The following is a 21,573-nucleotide window of genomic DNA, read 5'->3' as shown; positions in this document are numbered from 1 at the left end:
TGGTTTCAACGGCAGAGGGGTTTAGACAGTAAAGACCCTAATACTGATGGGGTGTAAGGGGTTTACTCACTAATAGTCCTAATGTGTGTTCTGGGGGTCTTACCAGGACCTGATGGGGTCTTTGGGGGTCTTTGAGTCCTCTAATCCACTCTGAGCCTGTTTGGGACATTTAATTGCATCCCCCTCGGTGCTGCAGAGACACAGAGGCTGTCACGTTCATCTGCGTTCAGCCCTGTTCGGCTGCGTTCTTCTTCTTCATGCTGGAGTTATGAGTGTCTTTATTCTCTTCTTAACGTGGCTTAGTCTGCACTCCCAGCTGAGCTCTTCAGGGTGCGACGCTTCATCAACATGCTGTGTGTGTGTGTGTGCAGAGTGAATACAGTATGTGTGACCATTATCAGACTGTACATTATCCTCCCCTGTTGACAGCAGTGTATCAGAGGCAGGGAGAGGAAGAACAGACAGACGCCCAGGCAGCTTTCCACCCCGCTGTGCTCTGAGACTTACAGGGCATCTATCTGTCAGACTGGATCTACCCTCCTGCTCCTCTGTCTCCGAGCCTGTTGACAGGCCAGGGTTGTTCCCCTCTTAGATCTATAAATCACATCGACACTCAAACAAACAGGCCTCAACGGATCCTTATTATGGGAAGATTAGGTGCGGCGCCAGACCTACCCTGGTGAACGAGTAGAGTTCTGTCTGACGTGAGTGGGACAGATAGGGTGTCACTAATCCTGCGGGGTGAGATGTGAAGAGGAGGACAGGATGGGAGGGTCTCCTCCCAAAATGCATTGCATTTCCCCTCTCTGAGTGTTTGGGCTGGCCTACTATCTCTTGCGCTCTCTCTCGTTCTCTCTCTCTGACCTCTAGTTCCAACAACACTGAGAATCTCTTTCCCAGGCACCTCCCTCCTATAAGCACGGCATCCCACCCTGTGCCTCCCGCTGACGCATCAGGCTCCTCCAGAAAGGATATTTTGCCTTGGTTACCGAGCTTCTGTGTAGCTGTCGAAGTGTGTCGCTTCTGGCTGTTGACCCTTCTTTTTGTTTTAATGGGAGAGCAGTCTGTCGCTTTCCCTTCACAGATCAATATCTTCCTTTCCTCTGCTCCTTTCCCCCTGACCTCAGATCTAAAAACATTCAGCAGTGACAGTCTTTTCTATGTGTACTGGGTTGATGTTGTTAGCCGCACTCGCTCATCTCTATTGGTGAGATTTAAGCTCTTTGGCTCCATCTAGTGACATCTGTCATAGAGCATCACTGTACTTAAAGGGATAGTTCCCCTCAAAATCAGTGCTGTGTATAAAGCATACAGAGAGCGGCCTTCTAGGTGGCGCCACATGAACACGTTTCTCAGGCAGAAGTCTGAACTGAACACAGGGGTACGTTAGCAGATTTGTCTGAAATATGGTGAAAATACACACGAGTCATTTGAATCTATTTCATCATTATTCCCCCGAGAAATGATTTGTATGCGTGTGTTGTCGTAGTTAGATGTTGTTACATGTGTGTTGTATTGGAAAACGTCCCCAGACCTTGACTTATTCCTCTGCTCTGAGAGAGAGAGAGAGAGAGAGAGAGAGAGAGGTCTCTGCCTGCTGGCTACATGACTAGTATGTGACTCTTCAATAGACTCACACACAGAACAAGTGCACTCTGTCAGCATTACAGTACGCCACACAAAGACAAAGGTGATACAAATGGTCAAACAATGAATGAGGGGATTTGATTCAACTGGCCGGGGTTATACCGGGCTATGGTCCATCAGGTGACCGGGCAAGGCGGTGAGGGAGTCCTGCCTTGCTCATATCGAACAGTTTTCATTGGGAAGGCGGATGAAGCGTTTAAAAATAAATAAACCGTTTTCATTGGTACAGCAGATGAAGCGTTTAAAAATAAATAAAAAACAGTTTTCATTAGGAAGGCAGATGAAACATTTTAAAATATAAATAAATAAACAGTTTATTGGGAAGGCAGATGAAGAGATTAAAAATAAATAAAAAACTATCACTTTTGCATGTGAGAACACAGAATCCTACTCATTACTCTCCACGTCAGGCTGCTGAGGGGAGGACGGCTAATAATAATCCCTGGAATAGAGTCTATAGAATGTATTTGATACCGTTCCACTGACTCCGCTCCAGCCATTAACACGAGCCCGTCCTCCCCAATTAAGGTTCCAGCAACCTCCTGTGCCGACATCACTTTTATTTTTCAGCCAACTTCACCATCAGCCAGAACAAGGCACCGAGCTAAAGCCCAGAAGCCCAGTTCCAAAACAAATGCAATCCATTTTCATCTGGCGCAAACTACACCACCTGGGCAAGATGAATGGAATCCTCTCAGTTCCAAGGACAATACGTTATCATTGCTGCTCTCTAATTGGTGCCCTGTGTGTGGACCCAGTCATTGATTGGTCTGTTTGTGTGTCCGTCAGACTGCAACTACACCTGTCACCAGGAGTGTGGAGGGCGGGTCCAGCTGGACTGCAACCAGAGAGACAGCAACCCACAGGAAACTACATCTCCCAGAAGACACTGCTCCACGCCTCCTCAGTACAAGGTAAGTCGGACCTAGAGCTAAATCAATTAGGTGTATACCGTGTGGTGGGGGTAGTTGTAGGTCACGAGCTGTTTGACAGGCTGCTGCTGGTCCTGTTGGATGTGAAGGACTTGAGCTGATGACACACAGAAAGTTAATGCAGCAGACGCACATTTGTTCTACTATCCTTGTGGGGATTGATTACCATTCAAAAACCTATTTTCCCTAAACCCTAACCCTAAATTGTAACACTGATTGTAACCCGAACACCTAAGCCTTTTTCCTTGTGGGGACCGGCGAAAAGCCAAACGCACACACACACACACACAGGAGATAAAGATATAACATCCACTCGATCACTATAGATTTTCCTCATTGATCCACTATTCTTGTGAGCGTGGCGCAGTGCTCTGCATGGTCAGGAGATTGTTTGTTTGTCCAGTCTGATCAACCAAGAAACAGATTGCTTATTTTTCTTTATTCTTCCGGATAGTCACCATTTTTAAGTTTTAGTCGAGCACTCGATTCCCTTTTTTTGTTTAAGCTGGACTACAGCGTTTGGGTATGCTTTTTGTTCCTTTTGTCTATAGTCTATATCATCACTGCTATATATTTCTCTCATACTGGTGGTTCCTCTCTCAGTGATGGGGTTAGTGTTTTAGTGTTTGGGATGGGATTTTCACTGGATTCATTTTGTTGAGTCTCAGGTTGTTATGAAACTAATAGGAATCCTCCAGAGGCCCTGCTTTCTTCATCATAATTTCAGACTCTCTCTCTCTCTCTCTCTCTTTGTCTCTCTCTCTTTGTCTCTCTCTCTTTGTCTCTCTCTCTTTGTCTCTCTCTCTTTGTCTCTCTGTCTCTCTCTCTCTCTCTCTGTCTCTGTCTCTGTCTCTGTCTCTTTGCGTGCTCTTTGTGTTTATATAGTCTCTCTTTGGTGGACAGACACTGTGCTTTTAGCAAGCAAACTGCTTTAGCTAACAGTGTGTATTATAGTGGCTGTCGGTCCCACGATGAAGGCTCTTGGTCAGATGAGTAGGGCTATATTCCTGGTTAAATTGTTGTCATAGAGTTAGGAATTCGAATACTAGAATGGCCATGAACCTTCATATGACGGTCCAAAGGTCAGCCATGTTGGTCAGGTATCTGCACTGTATGTGTTAGGTAGCTAACCAGCCAGTTTTAGAGGAATGATGATTCCATACATTTTCCCAATGAACTGCCACTATACCAACATTCACAGCAATATAGTCAATCCACAGCATGAACCAGTATAAACTGTAATGCTAACAGTTATGACGGTACTTTAGCTTTACTATTTGTATTTATTATGGATTATGGATCCCCAAGGCAGCAGCTATTCTTCCTGGGGTCCAGCAAAATTAAGGCAGGTATACAATTTAAAAAACATGACAATACATTCACAGATTTCACAACACACTGTGTGCCCTCAGGCACCTGCTCCACTTCTACCATACAAAATCCACGTGTATGTGTGTGTATGCGTCTGTGCCTATGTTTGTGTTGCTTCACAGTCCCTGCTGTTCCATAAAGTGTATTTTTATCAGTTTTTTAAAGTCAAATTTTATTGCTTGCATCAGTTACTTGATGTGGAATAGAGTTCCATGTAGTCATGGCTCTATGTAGTACTGTGTGCCTCCTATAGTCTGTTCTGGACTTGGGGACTGTGAAGAGACCTCTGGTGGCATGTCTTGTGGGGTATGCATGGGTGTCTGAGCTGTGTGCCAGTAGTTCAAACAGACAGCTCTGTGCAATCAACATGTTTTACCTCTCATAAATACAATTAATCATGATGTCAATCTTTCATCCACTTTGAGCCAGGAGAGATTGACATGTATATTATTAATATTAGCTCTCTGTGTATGTCCAAGGGCCAGCCGTGTTGTCCTGTTCTGAGCCAATTGCAATTTTCCTAAGTCCCTCTTTGTGGCACCTGACCACACAACTGAACAGTAGTCCAGGTGAGACAAAACTAAAGCCTGTAGGACCTGCCTTGTTGATAGTGTTGTTAAGAAGGCAGAGCATCACTTTATTATGGACAGACTTCTCCCCATCTTAGCTACTGTTGTATCAATATGTTTTGACCATGACAGTTTACAATCCAGGGTTACGTCAAGCAATTTAGTCTCCTCAACTTGCTAAATTTCCACATTATTTATTACAAGATTTAGTTGAGGTTTAGGGTTTAGTGAATGATTTGTCCCAAGTACAATGCTTTTAGTTTTAGAAATATTTAGGGCTAACTTATTCCTTGCCACCCACTCTGAAACTAACTGCAGCTCTTTAAGTGTTGCAGTCATTTCAGTCGCTGTAGTAGCTGATGTGTGTTGAGACATCCGCATACAAAGACACACTTCACTCAAATAACTATAATTCCATTACACAATTGCTGATGCATAACGCGCCTTCCATTTTATTTTCCTGCGTAAGTAAAGGCAGGAAATGTATCACCTATGCCTCTACTGCCATTCATTCCAACTAGACTCGTTTTGGATTCCTCCCTGACCAAGATGGCTGCCATTATGAAACTTTGAGGGTTTATGACATAGTCCCTCTAGTAATCTAATAAGACCTCTAACGGTTCTTGGCCTCTGTGAGCACAGATACATTAGATGTTTGTCTGCCTACACCGCCTACTACATGGAAGCACACACACATCCGCCCGAACACAAGACATGCACACACACTCACACAGACACCAGAAGAGGCTTTCGTGTCAGCAGACTCAGATCTAGCTGATTTAGCTATCGGGGTCATGCATATTTTCAGGTGTTCACGCACGCACATGAAGTATAACTGTATCTCTCTCTATCAAATGAATATCTGGCCTTTAACTGAGGGTGTCTATGTGTGAGCACGTGTAAATGTGGGCCTGCGTGTTTCTGTTGTGATACTGGCACCTCTGCTCTCAAAGCCCACACACTCCGGCACTGCCTAGAGTGAGCCAGATAACACACACACACACATCTCTATCAGTGTGTAACGAGTACGCTGGCAACAGTGTAGCCATGCCTAGCGGTCAAATACTACACTGCTACCATGGAACACACACACACACACAAACAATGTAATCTGCTCCCACACATGCCACGTGTGGGAGAGAGAGAATGAGCGAATGGGAGAAACAGCTTGACAGAATGTCGATGGGGTGACCTTGCAAACGTCACTAGAGTGAAAAAATAGACCCCTTATCCAAGTGTGGTGCTCATGTAGTATAAGTGCAATGTGCTACAGTGACAAAGACCTGTGTGTTAGAGCTGAGGGCTGCAGTGGAGGGCCAGTTGATTATCTCTGTAACCTGGAGTCATGTTAAACTCTTGTCTGGTGTGCAGGCTGCCCGGTGTCTTGGCCTCCAGTCTGACTCAGAAGCTGTAATGGTCATCGCGGCTGGAGGAGTACACTATTACTGCACCAGAGACCTGATGAGAGATGACCGCTCACATCTCAAGGCTCTTCTCCCTTGTCAGCGCTATACTCTGTCTCTCTCTCTTCCCCCTCTCTCTCTCTCTTTTCCTCTCCCTCCCGCTTTCTCTTTTGTGCTTACACCAGCAGAGATCGATTTCCCCCTTTTCGTCAATAGCTCCACATACCTATTATGTTTCATTGAGTCAGACTGGAGCCTAGTAAGGGTTGGCTGGGCTTTATCGACTCTGGGGAAAGTTAGGGGTTTTGGAGGGGCAGAGATGGGATGGGGGCGTGGTCTGTCGATGAGCTCCTCTCAACCTCCCCACCACCCACTGTCCCCATCTGTCTCGCTCTGTCCCCATCCTTCTCCCTCCACAGTGATGATGGTAATGGTGTTGAGGGCTGTCTCTGCTGGTAGACTAATCTATCGTCAGCTGATACTGACCTGGAGAGAGGCAGACAGCTCTCTGCCTGTCTGTGGTTACCACTGGAGAGAGACAGACAGCTCTCTGTCTGTGGTTACCACTGCAGAGAAACAGACAGCTCTCTGTCTGTCTGTGGTTACCCCTGGAGAGAGACAGACAGCTCTCTGTCTGCCTGTGGTTAGCACTGGAGAGAGATTGTTGGCTCTCCCAACAATCTTTCAGAATGTAATGCAAGTCAGACAGGGGGGATGGCTTGATGAGATGGACAGGCTCCCTCTCTTTAATGGAGGATATGTCTCTTCTGACGGAACAGCCTCCCTCTCTTTAATGGAGGATATGTCTCCTCTGACGGAACAGCCTCCCTCTCTTTAATGGAGGATATGTCTCCTCTGACGGAACAGCCTCCCTCTCTTTAATGGAGGATATGTCTCCTCTGACGGAACAGCCTCCCTCTCTTTAATGGAGGATATGTCTCCTCTGACGGAACAGCCTCCCTCTCTTTAATGGAGGATATGTCTCCTCTGACGGAACAGCCTCCCTCTCTTTAATGGAGGATATGTCTCCTCTGACGGAACAGCCTCCCTCTCTTTAATGGAGGATATGTCTCCTCTGACGGAACAGCCTCCCTCTCTTTAATGGAGGATATGTCTCCTCTGACGGAACAGCCTCCCTCTCTTTAATGGAGGATATGTCTCCTCTGACGGAACAGCCTCCCTCTCGTTGACAGACTGACAGAGTCCACCTGAACAGCTGTTGGTCAATCGATTGTTTTAATGAATAACCTGCTGTATGCCTTGAGTTGGTTGTGATTTAGAGAAAGACCGTAGCTAGATATTGTTCTCTGACTTGGATGCACACGCATGCACGCACTCACTCATACACACACACGTACACACGCGCACACACACGTACACACACACACAGTATTATTTGGTAGTCCATCTCTATTTTGACAGGGGCATTAGCTGGACCCTGTTCATATGGTCAAGACCAGGGCCAGAGGGCAGAGGGGACAGGTCAGGGGTCAACGAAAGGTTAGTCATCTTCATCACTGACCCCTGGGGGACGATCACGTGACCTCCACGCTTGGTTTCTCCTGAAACCAACAGACAATAGTACCCATGTTTACAATTCCTCTTTATGGAACTAGACCTCATGAAGTTCTGAGATTTCTGTTCTTGATCATTGCCAGTGCTTGACTTGGAATGAAATAGGTGCCAGTACTCATTTTGGGTGCTGGTACTGTTTATATTTAGGTACAGGAACTCCACAATAATGTTGAGCTAATATTCTATAAGAGGTACAAGAACCCAAGCAGTAGAACCTGGACTTGGTTCCGCTGTGTTTCTGAGCATGTTGACAAGAGTGTATGTATAATGCAGTAAGATGATCAGTACTCTGCTCTTCTCCCGGTCGTTATAAATCTGGAGGTTTCTTTCATGCAGCATTGGTAGCGCTAAGGCAGAGCACAGCAGCCATGTTACTGAGTGGCTTCCTGCTCATGCATATCAGGTGTTATGAGCTGCGAGACCGCATCTCTCTCTCTCTCTCTCTCTCTCTCTCTCTCTCTCTCTCTCTCTCTCTCTCTCTCTCTCTCTGAGGATGTGGCTGAGCTGGGTGTCGTTGCTTGCAGGAAGGGAGAGAATGGGGGGGAGGGTGTTTTTGTAGCTCTGCAGAAAGCTCGTTGGCAGATAACAGACTCAACCACAGATGGTTGAGCAAGGCTGCGAGGGAGAGCGAGCGAGGGAGGGAGAGAGAGCAAAGCGAATGCAAACGGAGAGAGAGCTAGTGGGAGGTGCAGCGCAAAGGCTTCTCTGTTAGTCCGTGAGTCTGAGAAGAAGAGAGGAGAAGAGAGGAGAAACCGCTGAATGTCAGAAGCCTGCAGCAGCCGAGGTCTCTTCCCCAAGAACCAAGGACTACACACACACACACAGACATACAGCACAGGCCCACTGCAGTCTGGAGCCACAGACCTGAACTACAGTTACCGGAGTGTGTGTGTATGTGTGTGAGAGAGCCTGTCAGAGTAATTGATGTGAGCGTGTGTCTGAATGGGTAAGCAGCAGTAGCCTGCTGAAGTAATTTGTGTGTGTGTGTGTGTGTGTGTGTGTGTGTGTGTGTGTGTGTGTGCACCCATTCACAGTTCTTATTAGCTGACCAGCACACACAGCTGCAGGGCAGGAGGGGGTTGAAGGGGCAGTGTGTGTGAGGCATTCAGGTGAGCAGGGTTAATTGACTCTGTGACACCAACGTGTGTGTACAGTATGTGTGTGTGATATCGGGATCAGAGCACACACACGACAGGAGGAAGTGACACGCCTCTTCTCGCGCTCTCGGATTTCCTGAAGCCTCTCCGGTGGCACGAGGAGCGCTGGTAGGACCCGACTCTGAGCTGACCTCACCCCTGATTCTGGAGCCCAACCTGGGTACCTACAGACACAAGACTGTGGAGGACTGGCAGTGGATGTTTGGAATCGAGAGGCGCCACTTGGACTGTGAGCCGTACGTGTGTCCCTATACTGACCTACCGAGGTGACTGACTGTGAACGCATAGTGGATGTGAAGAGCTCTGGGACTGTGAGCATTGTGAACAGTGAGTGTGGCTGAATGCCTCTACAGATAGAGTATTTCCCCCTTGGGGACAATCAGGTTTCCTCCTGCTGCTCTGCTGCGTGTCTATAGGCAGCCGAGGGCTCGTATTTAACTCCTAAATGACTGGCAGCAACAGCATGAGCAGCGGCTACTGCAGTCTGGACGAGGAGGGCGAAGACTTCACCTTCTTCACCGCAAAGTCCACCTTCTTCCGCCAGCCCCCAAAGCTGGTTCAGGTACGACAGAGATTTTTAAAAAAGATGGAGGGAGGGGAGTAGGGGTATGTTTCGATTCATGTTGTGTCCGTTTTTGATGCCTGAAAAAGGAGAAGCGTTGAGTTAAGAGGAAGTGTGTGTAACACTATGTGGATGGTCCATCTGTAGAGGCTCTACAGACTATCAGTTAGTTGAAATGTTACTATCTGCTAGCCCTAACCCTTATCCCTAACTGTAATCTTAGCAAGCATTTGCTTATCAACAGATAGGTTGACCATCTGTAGAGCATCTTCAGATAGAATATCCGGACTATCCAAATAAAGTGTGACCGTTTGTGTTTTTCTGTGTGTGTGTGTGTGTGTGTGTGTGACAGAGAGGTGTGCCTGCATTCGATCAGCTATCCATGCAGCCTCCCTTGTCGGAGCTAGCCCCTCTAGGACAGTTCTTCATGGCTTAAAACGCAAAGGACTGCATAGCAGCAAGATGGTAATGGGTTCATCGACAGCCCTGGCCTGTCGCTGTTTCCGTAGTAACAGGGAAGTTAGTTAAATAGTTAGAGACGCCCGTTGTTCAGTGTGAGTTTTGCTATAGGTCTCTCTGTCGTTCTCGCTCTTCCACGTTCTTTCTTTTCGCTCAGCATAATTCAGCTGGTCAATGTGACCATGGCAACGGTGGATCTCACTGATTCTGCTTTGGGATCAGAACTCCACAGGAGCGCTAGCGCGCGCGCACACACACTTTAATGTTGCACAGCAGTGGTGATGCCGTTTTTGGAGCTTGTTGGTCTGTCCGTGTAAATAGTGAGCAGTTGTATAACATAGGACTGCAACTGTGTCGGTGTCAAGTTACAGAATAATATGGACTAAACACCCACTGGGAGATTGTTCTTAAGGCTTTTAACGGGCTACATGACCTCTCTCACACACTTTTATTTATATATATATATATATATATACATACATACACACACGGAGCCGTAGGAAGGAAACGTTTGCTGATTAGGACAGAGGACACATAGATGCTGTTGTTTTAAACACACTTACACAGACACAGACACTTACACTTACACAGATACACACACACACACACACACACACACACACACACACACACAGACACTTACACACAGGCCTTTGTCAGTGTGATCTCAATACCTGCAGTGCCTCTGCTCTCTGGTTTGGAAAGAGCACCATCATTAAATAATTCAGCCCCAGCCCTGTGTCTGTCTGTTTGGAGTTTGGGTTGCCAGGGTGGAGACTGTTGGAGGTCGGTTACTTTGGGTTGCCAGGTTGGAGACTGTTGGAGGTCGGTTACTTTGGAAGGCCAGAGGGGAGATTGTTGTGACCCAAAAACAAAGGACCCAGTCTTAAACCACGACCCAAAGTTTCCAATTCCCCATAAACTGTAAGAACGATACCGTGCGGTAGCAACAGTCTCTCTGTACAGGGAAACCACCCTGTCACTCACTAACGTTTGAATATGAAAAACAGACATGCAAATATAGGAAAGCCACAGTTTGCCTGTACTCTCTGACACAATCTACTAGAGCGCGTGTCAGTTTACTCTTGTTGTCCACAATGGCGCCAGCCACAGATCTAAAATCAGCCTAGAATCAGCTCTCCAAACCCTAACCCTGACCATAGTGGGGGATAACCAGGGTCTAGGGGCTCCCCAGCCCTACTCCATCAACTTAACGGACATGGCAGTTTCACTGTTGCGGATTCCAGCTTTAATGACCTCTGAACTGGAAGCACTTTGCCTCCCACAGAAGAAACGCAGAAGGAATGGCGCCAATGCAAACCCAGATAAACAGACACATTTACATGCATTCATAAACTCTCTCCCTCTCGAACGCTGTCTCACTCACCCTAGCTGAGTGTTAAAGCTGGCTGATCTGGAGCAATAGGCTCATCTCTTGGCATAATTCACATAGAAAAGAGGACCTCTAATCTCCTCCCTCCCGTCCTGATGAGCGTGTTCATCAGTGTGTGTGTGTGTATGTGTGTTTACTGCTGTGGAGCGCTCCCTTGCTCTAAAGGGAGCTTTGATGCCGTGGAAATGAATGAATGAATGAATGAATAAATTAGTAAAATCACTGGTGTTTATAATTAATGTTACACACACACACGCGTGTCTACGTGTGCTTGTGTGTGTGTGTGTGTCTGTCTGTGTCTGCGCACACTGAGCCGTGAAATGGAATCAGTGCTGGGGCTGGATCATGTGTTTCTTCCATTCGACACTTGACCCACTAACAGAGCTCAGCTAAGGTGCGCAAGCAGGATTGTGAGTGCGTATTTGTGTCTGTCTGGCGCTTGCTGATCACAAGAGAAGCGAACGTGATTGGGGGAGATACGACACTGGATGAAAGTATGAAACTAGTAGCACAGGGAAACGTGCACACCTGGTCTACCGTATATGGCGTCTGTGAGATGGGAAATGAGGCGTGGGTTAGAACTTCCATTACAGGATCTGTGCCTCTCTCTTCCCCTCTCTCCCTCACTCAGTCACTCCCTTATGTCACCTCCACTGCTCATTATCCTAGCAGCACTCTGCTATCGCAGCTGTCACAGCTCATCTACAGGAGTTAACTTGGCTATCAGAGACTTGGGGAGCTAAGTGTGGTCTCCTCTCCTGTGTGCCTCCTTTACTGGAGCAGTCTGCTCAGGGCTCAATGGTTTTGTAGACCGCCGTTATACCAGCCCAGATCCATTTCAGAGAGATCGTTTCATCCAATTGTACGTGGGTTTCATTCTCTGATGTCTGTATGGCAGTATTGTGGGATATGAGTCCTCTACAGGCTCACTCTAGACCGTAATGGCCACAGCGGTGCGTGACACCAGGGGTGTTGTGTTACCTGATCACGTCCAACGACCATGTGCCACTACAGGAAGTGGGTTTTGTGTTGCCGTGGTAACGATGACGTGTAGAACTGGAGCATAGCGGCTCAAGTACAAAGGCATACTTTGCTTTTTATAAAAGAAAAAATATCCGATATGTCTGCTCAGCCCACATGCCCACACTCTCTATGTATGTAATGTTTACCTTAACTATGTATTTATACTATGATCCTCCCATTATATGGAATGCCCACCGCCTTCATATGTCATGTCTGCTAAAATGTTTTACTCGGTTCTTCAATGATTGACGGAACAGATAAGGTTAACTTTGATTCTATACAAGTAAAGACGGGCTCCATGATGGGGAAAAAAGCATATGTTTCTTGAACATTTAAAGAGATTGTCAGCAGATGTGGTTTTCTTGCTAGAGTTACATTTTTTTTTTAAATGAAATTGAACATTTTAAAGAGGAGCTGGGTTGGAGAGGCCTATGCTGCCACCTACTGTAGTAGGTGTAGGCATCCTGATAAATAAGAATACACCCTTTTCCGTTATATCCCAGAACATGGACCAAGAAGGCCATTTTCTAATGATGAATTGTACCGTACATGGTGAAAATTACACATTGATTTCATTGTATATTCCACCAGCGACAAATCTGCTGGTTTCAGATAGAAATCAAGCTATATTAGATTAAATCCAGACAGGGGTGTCCCTTCTCCCCCTTCCTGTATGCACTGGCAATTTTTCCGATTGCAGAAAGAATTAGACAGGACCCAAATGTAACAGGTATCTGTATTGGTATACATGATTATAAACTACAATTATTTGCAAATGATCTCCTGATATACCTGACCAATTTTGAAAACTCAATGCTGCCTTTGCTAAAACTATTTTCAGAATACTAAAAAATCTCAGGATAAAAAATTAACATGGAAAACCCCCCAAAATAATGGTAATAGGAAAACGAAAAGAAATAACTCACGATCTACAGCAATCCTTTAAGTGGACCACAAAAAATATGACATACTTAGGATGCTTAATAAGTGACAACAAACAACAAATATATAAAGATAACTTTATTCCATTACTCAACAATATGAAAGCAGATCGAATTAAATGGTTAATCTTGGGAATAATCTTCCCATAAATGTTACAGGTAGAATAAACCTCTTTAGAATGGCATGGCTGCCAAAGGTTTTGTAATTATTTTCTGTAATACTAATTACCCCACCGTAGACACAAAAACGTATACTCTGTCATAGGACTTTTATATGGGCAAATAAAATTATTAGAATAAAAAGGAAGTTTTACATTTTCTTAAGTCGGAGGGTGGTTGTAACCTTCCAGATGTTGAATTGTATCAAGGCTTCTACTTGCGACCACACAGTTAAATGCACTAAAGAGGAATAATGGTTCATATTGACAATGTGCATGCTCATCCCCAGAATATTTTTATGTGTCTGTTTTTAAACGATAAAGCTAAGCACATTAACAACTTCACAGTTAAGAACACTATAACAACATGGAAGAAAATGAAACGTATTCTACAGAAACCAATATCCCTTCCTAAAAACAATACTTGGTAGCTTTTCAGAATTCACCAATAAATTTGTCCACATTGAAAACTAAAGGCATAGAAATTGTAAATTACTTGGTTAAAGGAAATGCATTTATTTCCATGACAGAATTAAAAAGTCATTTTGGACTAACCAATAATACAGTATATAGATAGTTTCAAATACATGCAACTTTGACATCTTTTGGACATCAGAGCAACCTTGAGGGAAAAGGATGTTCATATTATAGGAAGTATATACAAAACCTTGCAGAGAGCATATCCAACTGACAATCTCTTAGAAAAAAATATAAACTATTGTAACCAAGACTTAAAAAAGAACTGATGTTGGTGCAATATGTAGGGAAAGTTTGAGCATAACTAACGAAGTTACAGTTAATGAAAATGTACACTTAATCCAGTGTAAAATAATGTATAGAATTTATTATACGAGGCAAAATTCTCATTCTACAGTACAACAGCAGAGTCTTGTCTTCAGTGTAAAACTAATAACGATTCAATAATCCATGCTTTTTGGGAACGCTGTAAAGTCTGGAAGTTGTGGAAGGAGCTAGAAAGTTGGCTGTCAGAAGTATTACAATGTAAACTTACTTTGTAATCTGTCTGTCTGCATATTTCAAGACATGCCATATGGAGGTGCAGTGAGATACCCGATGGGATGGCTGATTCTCTCCTCAATCAATCATCTTGGGGGTGCTAGTGGGTCTGGCAGGTGTGATGTGGTTGATGTTTGCATGATGTCATTTGTATGTGTACGTTGTCTATTGTTTATAAAAATCTTTTTTTTAAAGTAAAAAGAAAGACCTAACATTCTGAGACACAGTCTGAGATGAGGGTGCAGCTCAGGTTAGGGTTAGGTAGTAGCAGGACGCCCACAGACATCACTTTAAAGTTCTATTTTGGAAAAATGTTTGACACTAAAGTGCTGGAACCTTCTGTAAGCTGGTATCTGAGCCACGGAGTACCCAGGCGAATATGAGTCATCACCTTTTACCGTTGTGGGGAAAGTTTAGTAAATGTTGAATGTCAAGCTGTTCTGTTTATTGCGTAAGCTACAGTAAAAGGCCTGAATCTGTTTTGTAATGGTTCTGGGGCAACACTGCAGCCTCAGATGACACTGGATGTGTCCGAATACCCATACTAGCGTACTACATATTTAAACTGTATATTATGTACTTATTGCCGCATACTATTTAGCATGTACCATTTAGTAAAAGGTATGCCGTATGCCATGGCCGCAACGCAGTAGCAGCTCCTGACTGGCTGAGTAGGTGGGGCGGGGGTGGGGACGAGTGCGATGGGTTTTTCCAAATTCAACAGACATGCATCACATTTAACCAGCCTGATAATAGCTCATTTCCAATTCCATTCATTTTCTCTAAACTCTGAATAGGAATGGAGTTTTAGGCCTACTCAGGCTGGTTATAGTCAGACTATTACATTCAACCTATAACGTAGCGCATATAGCCCATATATCCTAATTAAAAAGGACTGAAGACAGAAATAGATAATTTGGTTCCATTACAACATATTTATTCGTGAAACCAAAGTGCTCTAACATACAGCACCAGTCATAAGTTTGGACACACCTACTCATTCAAGGGGTTTTCTTTATTTTGACTATTTTCTACATTGACGAATAATAGTGAAGACATCAAAACATTGAAATAGCACATATGGAATCATGTAGTAACCAAAAAAGTGTTAAACAAATCCAAATATATTTTGTATTTGAGATTCTTCAAAGAATCCACCCTTTGCTATGATGACAGCTTTGTACACTCTTGACATTCTTTCAACCAGCTTCATGAGGTAGTCACCTGGAATGCGTTTCAATTAACAGGTGTGCCTTGTTAAAAGTTAATTTGTGGAATTCCTTTCCTTCTTAATGTGTTTGAGCCAATCGTTGTGTTGTGACAAGGTAGGGGGGTATACAGAAGATAGCCCTTTTTGGTAAAAGACCAAGTCCATATTATGACAAGAACAGCACAAATAGCAAAGAGAAACGGCAGTCCATCATTACTTTAAGACATGAAGGTCAGTCAATCCAGAAAATTTCAAGAACTTTTACAGTTTCTTCAAGTGCAGTCGCAAAAACCATCAAACACTATGATGAAACAAGCTCTCATGAGGACCGCCACAGGAAAGGAAGACCCAGAGTCACCTCTGCTGCAGAGGATAAGTTCATTAGAGTTACCAGCCTCAGAAATCGGCAGTTAACTGCACCTCCGATTGCAGCCCAAATAAATGCTTCACAGGGTTTGATCCTGTCAAAGTGGGAGCAACAACAACCTCCAATGTGTGAGCCATGTGCACTTTCCCTGGCTGTGGATGTCTGGGAGCCCTGGGTCTGAGTTGGGGTATTCTGGTTTACTTTCCCTGGCTGTGGATGTTTGGGAGCCCTGGGTCTGAGTTGGGGTATTCTGGTTTACTTTCCCTGGCTGTGGATGTCTGGGAGCCCTGGGTCTGAGTTTGGGTATTCTGGTTTACTTTCCCTGGCTGTGGATGTCTGGGAGCCCTGGGTCTCAGTTTGGGTATTCTGGTTTACTTTCCCTGGCTGTGGATGTCTGGGAGCCCTGGGTCTGAGTTGGGGTATTCTGGTTTACTTTCCCTGGCTGTGGATGTCTGGGAGCCCTGGGTCTGAGTTGGGGTATTCTGGTTTACTTTCCCTGGCTGTGGATGTCTGGAAGCCCTGGGTCTGAGTTTGGGTATTCTGGTTTACTTTCCCTGGCTGTGGATGTCTGGGAGCCCTGGGACTGAGTTTGGGTATTCTGGTTTACTTTCTCTGGGCCTGAGCTCTGTGTGGGTGTGGTCGGCCATGAACCCGGCAGGGGTGAAGGGTTCAGTATTGTCCTACTATTCTATTGTCCTCTGACCATTCTCTCTCTCTCACTTCTAGAGGAATGCACAGAGGGGAGGGAGATAACTATATTTAGCAGTTATGAAACATCAAGCCACAAACACAGGAATTCCTGAGAGACTTGATAGTTTTTAAGAACTAGCGAAGGAGGATTTTTCAACTCTGATCCTGGAATCTTGTATCTCAGCCTCATGGCAAAATGTGTAGAATAGCAGGAAATTAGCTTTAAAACTGCAAAATGTTCTCATCTTCATGGCAAAATCAAATAAAATTGTATTTGGCATATGTGACAAATACAACCGGTGTAGATTTGACTGTGAAATGCTTACTTACGAGTCCTTTACCTACAATGCAGAGTTAAAAAGTAAGAAAAGATTAGCAAATAAGATTTCTTAAAAAATAAAAAAAACAATAACGAGGCTATATACAAGGAGTACCGGTACCGAGTCAATGTGCAGGGTTACGAGGTAGTTGACATAACTGTGGTAATAAGTACATTTAGATTGAGGTGACTAGACAATCAGGATAGATAAGAGTAGCAGCAGCGTATGTGAAGAGTGTGAAGAGTGTGTCTGTGTGAGTATGTGTGGCGTCAATATGCGTGTGTGTGTGTGTGTGTGTGTGTGTGTGTGTGTGTGTGTCGGAGTGTCAGTGTAGTATGTATGAGTGTATGGGTAGAGTACAGTGAGTGTGCATAGAGCCAGTGCAAGAATGTCAGTACAAAAAAAGAACTGAGAGAGAGTGCATGAGCACTCTTTCTCCCTCTCCATCAGCTCCATTCAAATTGCATCCAGAATAGATCATCCTGTTCTAGATTGATACAGTATATAGCCCTATATATAGATGTCCTAGCCTACCTATTTCAGGTAATACATTCATTGCAGTATTAGCCTTATATTTAGCTAATTAATGATGGGTTAAGCATAATACACTTCTAACTTATAGCCTCTGTCTCTTGGCAATACGCACCTGTGCTCTGCTGGCCTCTCATTAAGAAAACGCTCCTTAGCTCTTGGAGTCCCATGCAGGAAAAGCTAGATGAGAATAGCTTGCTGGGCATCATTTCTTACAACAATAGACTACTCGAAGAGGGACGCAAGCTCTTTTTTGCTGAATGTTAAATACAGCGGCCAGTAGAACTTACTGGTAGTTTGAAAGAAGAGCAAACGCGCTAGGTTATATCAGTTGTTTATTCACACCCATGAACGTCCTATCTTCGTGAAGGGAAGCGAAAGCCTTCTGCATCTAATTCTAGTCCTATATTATTCAAGGATGTCATTAGTATTCAGACCCTTTACTCAGTACTTTGTTGAAGCACCTTTGACAGCGGTTGCAGTATTGAGTCTTCTTGGGTATGACGCTACAAGCTTGGCAAACCTGTATTTGGGGAGTTTCCCCCATTCTTCTCTCCAGATCCTCTCTAGCTCTGTCAGGTTGGATGGGAAGCATTGCTGCACAGCTATCTTCAGGTCTCTCCAGAGATGTTCGATCGGTTCAAGACCGGGCTCTGGCTGGGCCACTCAAGGACATTCAGAGACTTGTCCTGAAGCCACTCCTGCGTTGTCTTGGCTGTGTGCTTAGGGTCGTTGTCCTGTTGGAAGGTGATCCTTCGCCTCAGTCTGAGGTCCTGAGCGCTCTGGAGCAAGATTTCATCAAGGATGTCTCTGTACTTTGCTGTGTTCATTTTTGCCTTAATCCTGACTAGTCTCCCAGTCCCTGCCATCTGAATACTTTACGAAGGCTCGATGCATATGCTTAATAATGATTTTGAATGACACTTCCGGTTTTGGCGGGAAATACCAGGTTACCCTGGAGAAAAGTCATTTATTTTCAGGATGGAACATTTGTAAAATTCATAGAAAATATTCAACCCTAGTTTAGATCATGATCGAGCCTTAGTGATATGGACACCAAGGAACTTGAAGCTCTCGACCCACTCCACTACAGCCCCATCAATGTGAATGGGGGCATGCTCGGTCCTGTAGTCCACGATCAGCTCCTTTGTCTTGCTGACGTTGAGGGAATGGTTGTTGTCCTGGCACCACACTGCCAGGTCTCTGCCCTCCTCCCTGTAGGCTGTCTCATCATCGTCGGTGATCAGGCCTACCACCGTTACGTCGTCTGCAAACATAATGACGTGTTGGAGTCGTGCGTGGCTACACAGTCGTGGGTGATCAGGGAGTACAGGAGGGGACTAAGCACGCACCCCTGAGGGGCCCCCGTGTTGAGGGTCAGCGTGGCAGATGTGTTTTTGCCTACCCTGACCAACTTGGGGCGGCCCGTCAAGAAGTGCAGGATCCAGTTGCAGAGGGAGGTGTTTAATCCCAGGGTCATTGGAATATCTTAGTGAAGAATAGCATGAGATGAGCTATAAAACAGCAGGGGGGGTTGGGGAAGTAGGTGCCCCGGCGTCCCAAATGCCGTAGTCTGACCCTGCCTATGTGTGATATAGCAACCGTAAGGTGTATATAAAAATGCATACAGTCTGCAGTGGAGTGTTTTCCCCATCAGCAGACATTGAGTTGCACATAATACAGTAACGCTGTGCCAATCCTCTAGCTTCGATGTTGCAGGAATGTTCATGCTGTTTCAAGGTCTTTGTGTTTAGTCTCGCGGTTGTTTAGAGATGGTCAGTTTGACATTTTATACCAGTTTGCCCAAAGCTCCCTCTGCGTTCTCACATCATTAACTCTTACTGCACTGGAACCTGCCAAGACAAACACACACACACTAAGCCGTAAACGCACAGCAAACATAACTCTCCTCCTGAGCTGATTGTTCACGGAGGAGAGAAGTTAATGGTCTGTCATGAGACAAGAGAGAAGTGAAGGAAGGCAAGACACCACGTCCTGTTCATACTGATCCTACTTTCCATCTCTGCTAAACGCAAGCCAAGATATACTGCACACTCACCACACACACACACACACACACGCGTATACAAAGCGACTGTATTGAATGAAGCAGACTTTGTCCCCTCACGCCCTGAGGACTCCCATACATAAATGATTCCTGCCCTGCATTCTCTCTCTCGCTCTCTCTCTTTCTTCCCCTTGCTGTCTATCGCTCACACCACTGTGTCCCAGAAAAAGAGAGTGAAAAGGAGGAGAGAAAAAACCAACAGCATCCACGGATGCATCTATAAATAACCCAGACAAACTCTGTGTTGCTAAGGCTTGCTCAGCAACCATGCCTCCCCATATTCTCTCCTCTTCTCGCCTCCTCTCCCCCATTCTCATCTTCCCTTCGCGCCTCATCATCCCCCCCTCCTTCCTTCATCTCTCCTTCATCTCTCCCTCACCCCCATAATGAGCGAGCCTCATGATTAGCCCTTCACTCACAGTGCATGGTGGGAGGGGGAGTTTTGTGCTTTTTCATGGCCTTAGCAGATTGGAGCTGTCCAAGTGACTGCTTGATGTGTCTGTCAGTGGGGATGAAGAGGGAGAGAAAGAGGGAGCGAGACTGAGAAAAAGAGCGACACAGAGGCATAGAGTGACAGTGTCAGTGTAATTCTCTACGTCTCTGCTCCATTCAGAATATTTCCTGCCTCCTGTTCAGTCTGTGGGGGTAACTGCAGTGTTGTGTCATGCTGGGGCTTGGGAGGATGGGAGGAGGAGGAGGAGGAAGGGAAAGGGAGACAAGAATGAAGAGTCACGCAACATTCTATAAATGTTAGAGCCCAATGGGCAATGTTCAGAAGTGCGTGCGTGCGTGCGTGCCTGCGTGTGGACGTGTTTAACTATCCTTGTGGGGACCAAAAGTCCCCACAAGAATAGTAAAAAAATAACAATTCGACCAACTGGGGACATTGTCAGTCCCCACGAGGTCAAATGCTATTTCTAGGGGGTTTCGGGTTAAGGTTAGAATTATGTTAAGGGTTAGGAGCTAGGGTTAAGGTTACGTTTTTGGGTTAAGGTTAGGGTAAGAGTACAGTTAGGGTTAGGGAAAATAGGATTTTGAATGGAACTGAATTGTGTGTCCCCACAAAGTTATCTGTACAAGACTGTGTGAGTGTGTGCGCGCGCACAGTGCACCCTGGGTTCTTAGGCCTAAGTGGAAACTCCACTGTGCCTGTCTGAAAGACAGCGCCCTCTGCTGTTTGGAGTGATCGCAGCAGACTGAAAGAAACATCATATAGTCCAGGTGTCCTCAGGTCTGAGTCATAATGACTGCTCTGTCTGTCTCAACTTCCCCCTGTACTGCAGTTCCTGTTTCTCACACAGCCTGCTGTCTGTCTCTCTCTCTGTGTTTCAGCAGAAGGAGGTCGAAGAGGACAGAGGGCCCAAGGCTCTGTCAGAGGAAGAATTGCGGGCCAGGATAGAGGACTACAACTCTACGGTCTCAGAGAATGGCATGAAACTGGTGAGTGCTACAACACTTAAAATATACACATAGATACATTCTTAGAAAAAACGGTGTTATCTAGAACCTTAAAAGTGTTCTCCTACTGGGACAGCCGAAGAACCCTGTTGGAACCCTTTTTTCTAAGAGTGTACTAGTATGAAGTACTGAGTGGGAATTTACCAATACAGACACACATGAATCTCTCTTTCTTTTCTCTCTCTCCTTCTCTCTCTCTCTCTCTCTTGTTCTCTCCCCCAGGGTGCTGATGGTTTGTACACTGGCTTCATTAAGGTCCACCTTAGACTAAGTCGACCAGTCACGATGCTCACTATGGAGTGGACAGGATTAGACGGCCAGGCGGAAAGACAAGGTCGGCCAATGACGGTGTCAGAAGGCCAGGAGGGGGCGGGAGCAGGGTTCAGTGAGAAGCGGACGTCGTTCTACCTGCCCAGTGACTGTGTGAAGCAGATCCACATCAGTAGTACTACCACAGTCAGGGAGGTCATACAGGGCCTGCTGAAGAAGTTTATGGTGCAGGATAACCCACGCAAGTTTGCTCTGTACAGACAGACACACCGCGATGGACAAGGTGAGTTACGCACACAGATTACGCGTATATACATTCGCATATTTACATTCTGCCACCCGACTGAGTCGATTTTTGAAGATTTCTGATAATATGCAAACGGCCTGGATGTGGACTCTAATGTGTCTTTCCTTTGTCGTGTGTCTGTGCAGATCTGTTCCAGAAGCTTCCT

At 45.4% G+C, this 21,573-nt stretch overlaps 1 protein-coding gene across 4 annotated transcripts in view; it reads left to right on the top strand.

The window, feature by feature from the left end:
• Positions 1-21,573, top strand: part of LOC115150898 (ras association domain-containing protein 5) — a 45,848-nt gene that overhangs the window by 23,660 nt on the left and 615 nt on the right. For 2 of the 4 annotated variants that reach the window (XM_029694705.1, XM_029694708.1), the window contains exons 2-5: positions 2,437-2,561; positions 20,726-20,833; positions 21,074-21,404; positions 21,554-21,573. The exon at positions 21,554-21,573 is cut by the window's right edge and continues 96 nt beyond it. In XM_029694705.1, the coding sequence (XP_029550565.1) occupies positions 2,437-2,561; positions 20,726-20,833; positions 21,074-21,404; positions 21,554-21,573 (584 nt within the window). Of the gene's footprint in view, positions 1-2,436; positions 2,562-8,084; positions 9,217-20,725; positions 20,834-21,073; positions 21,405-21,553 lie in introns of those variants that run through there. The other 2 variants (XM_029694707.1, XM_029694709.1) reach the window with 2 other exon arrangements.

The sequence above is a fragment of the Salmo trutta genome, chromosome 16 (assembly GCF_901001165.1).
Source record: "Salmo trutta chromosome 16, fSalTru1.1, whole genome shotgun sequence".
In the NCBI taxonomy this organism is placed as follows: domain Eukaryota; kingdom Metazoa; phylum Chordata; class Actinopteri; order Salmoniformes; family Salmonidae; genus Salmo; species Salmo trutta.
The sequence above is the reverse complement of the archived record's forward strand: the minus strand, read 5'-3'. Positions and strand labels throughout refer to the sequence as shown.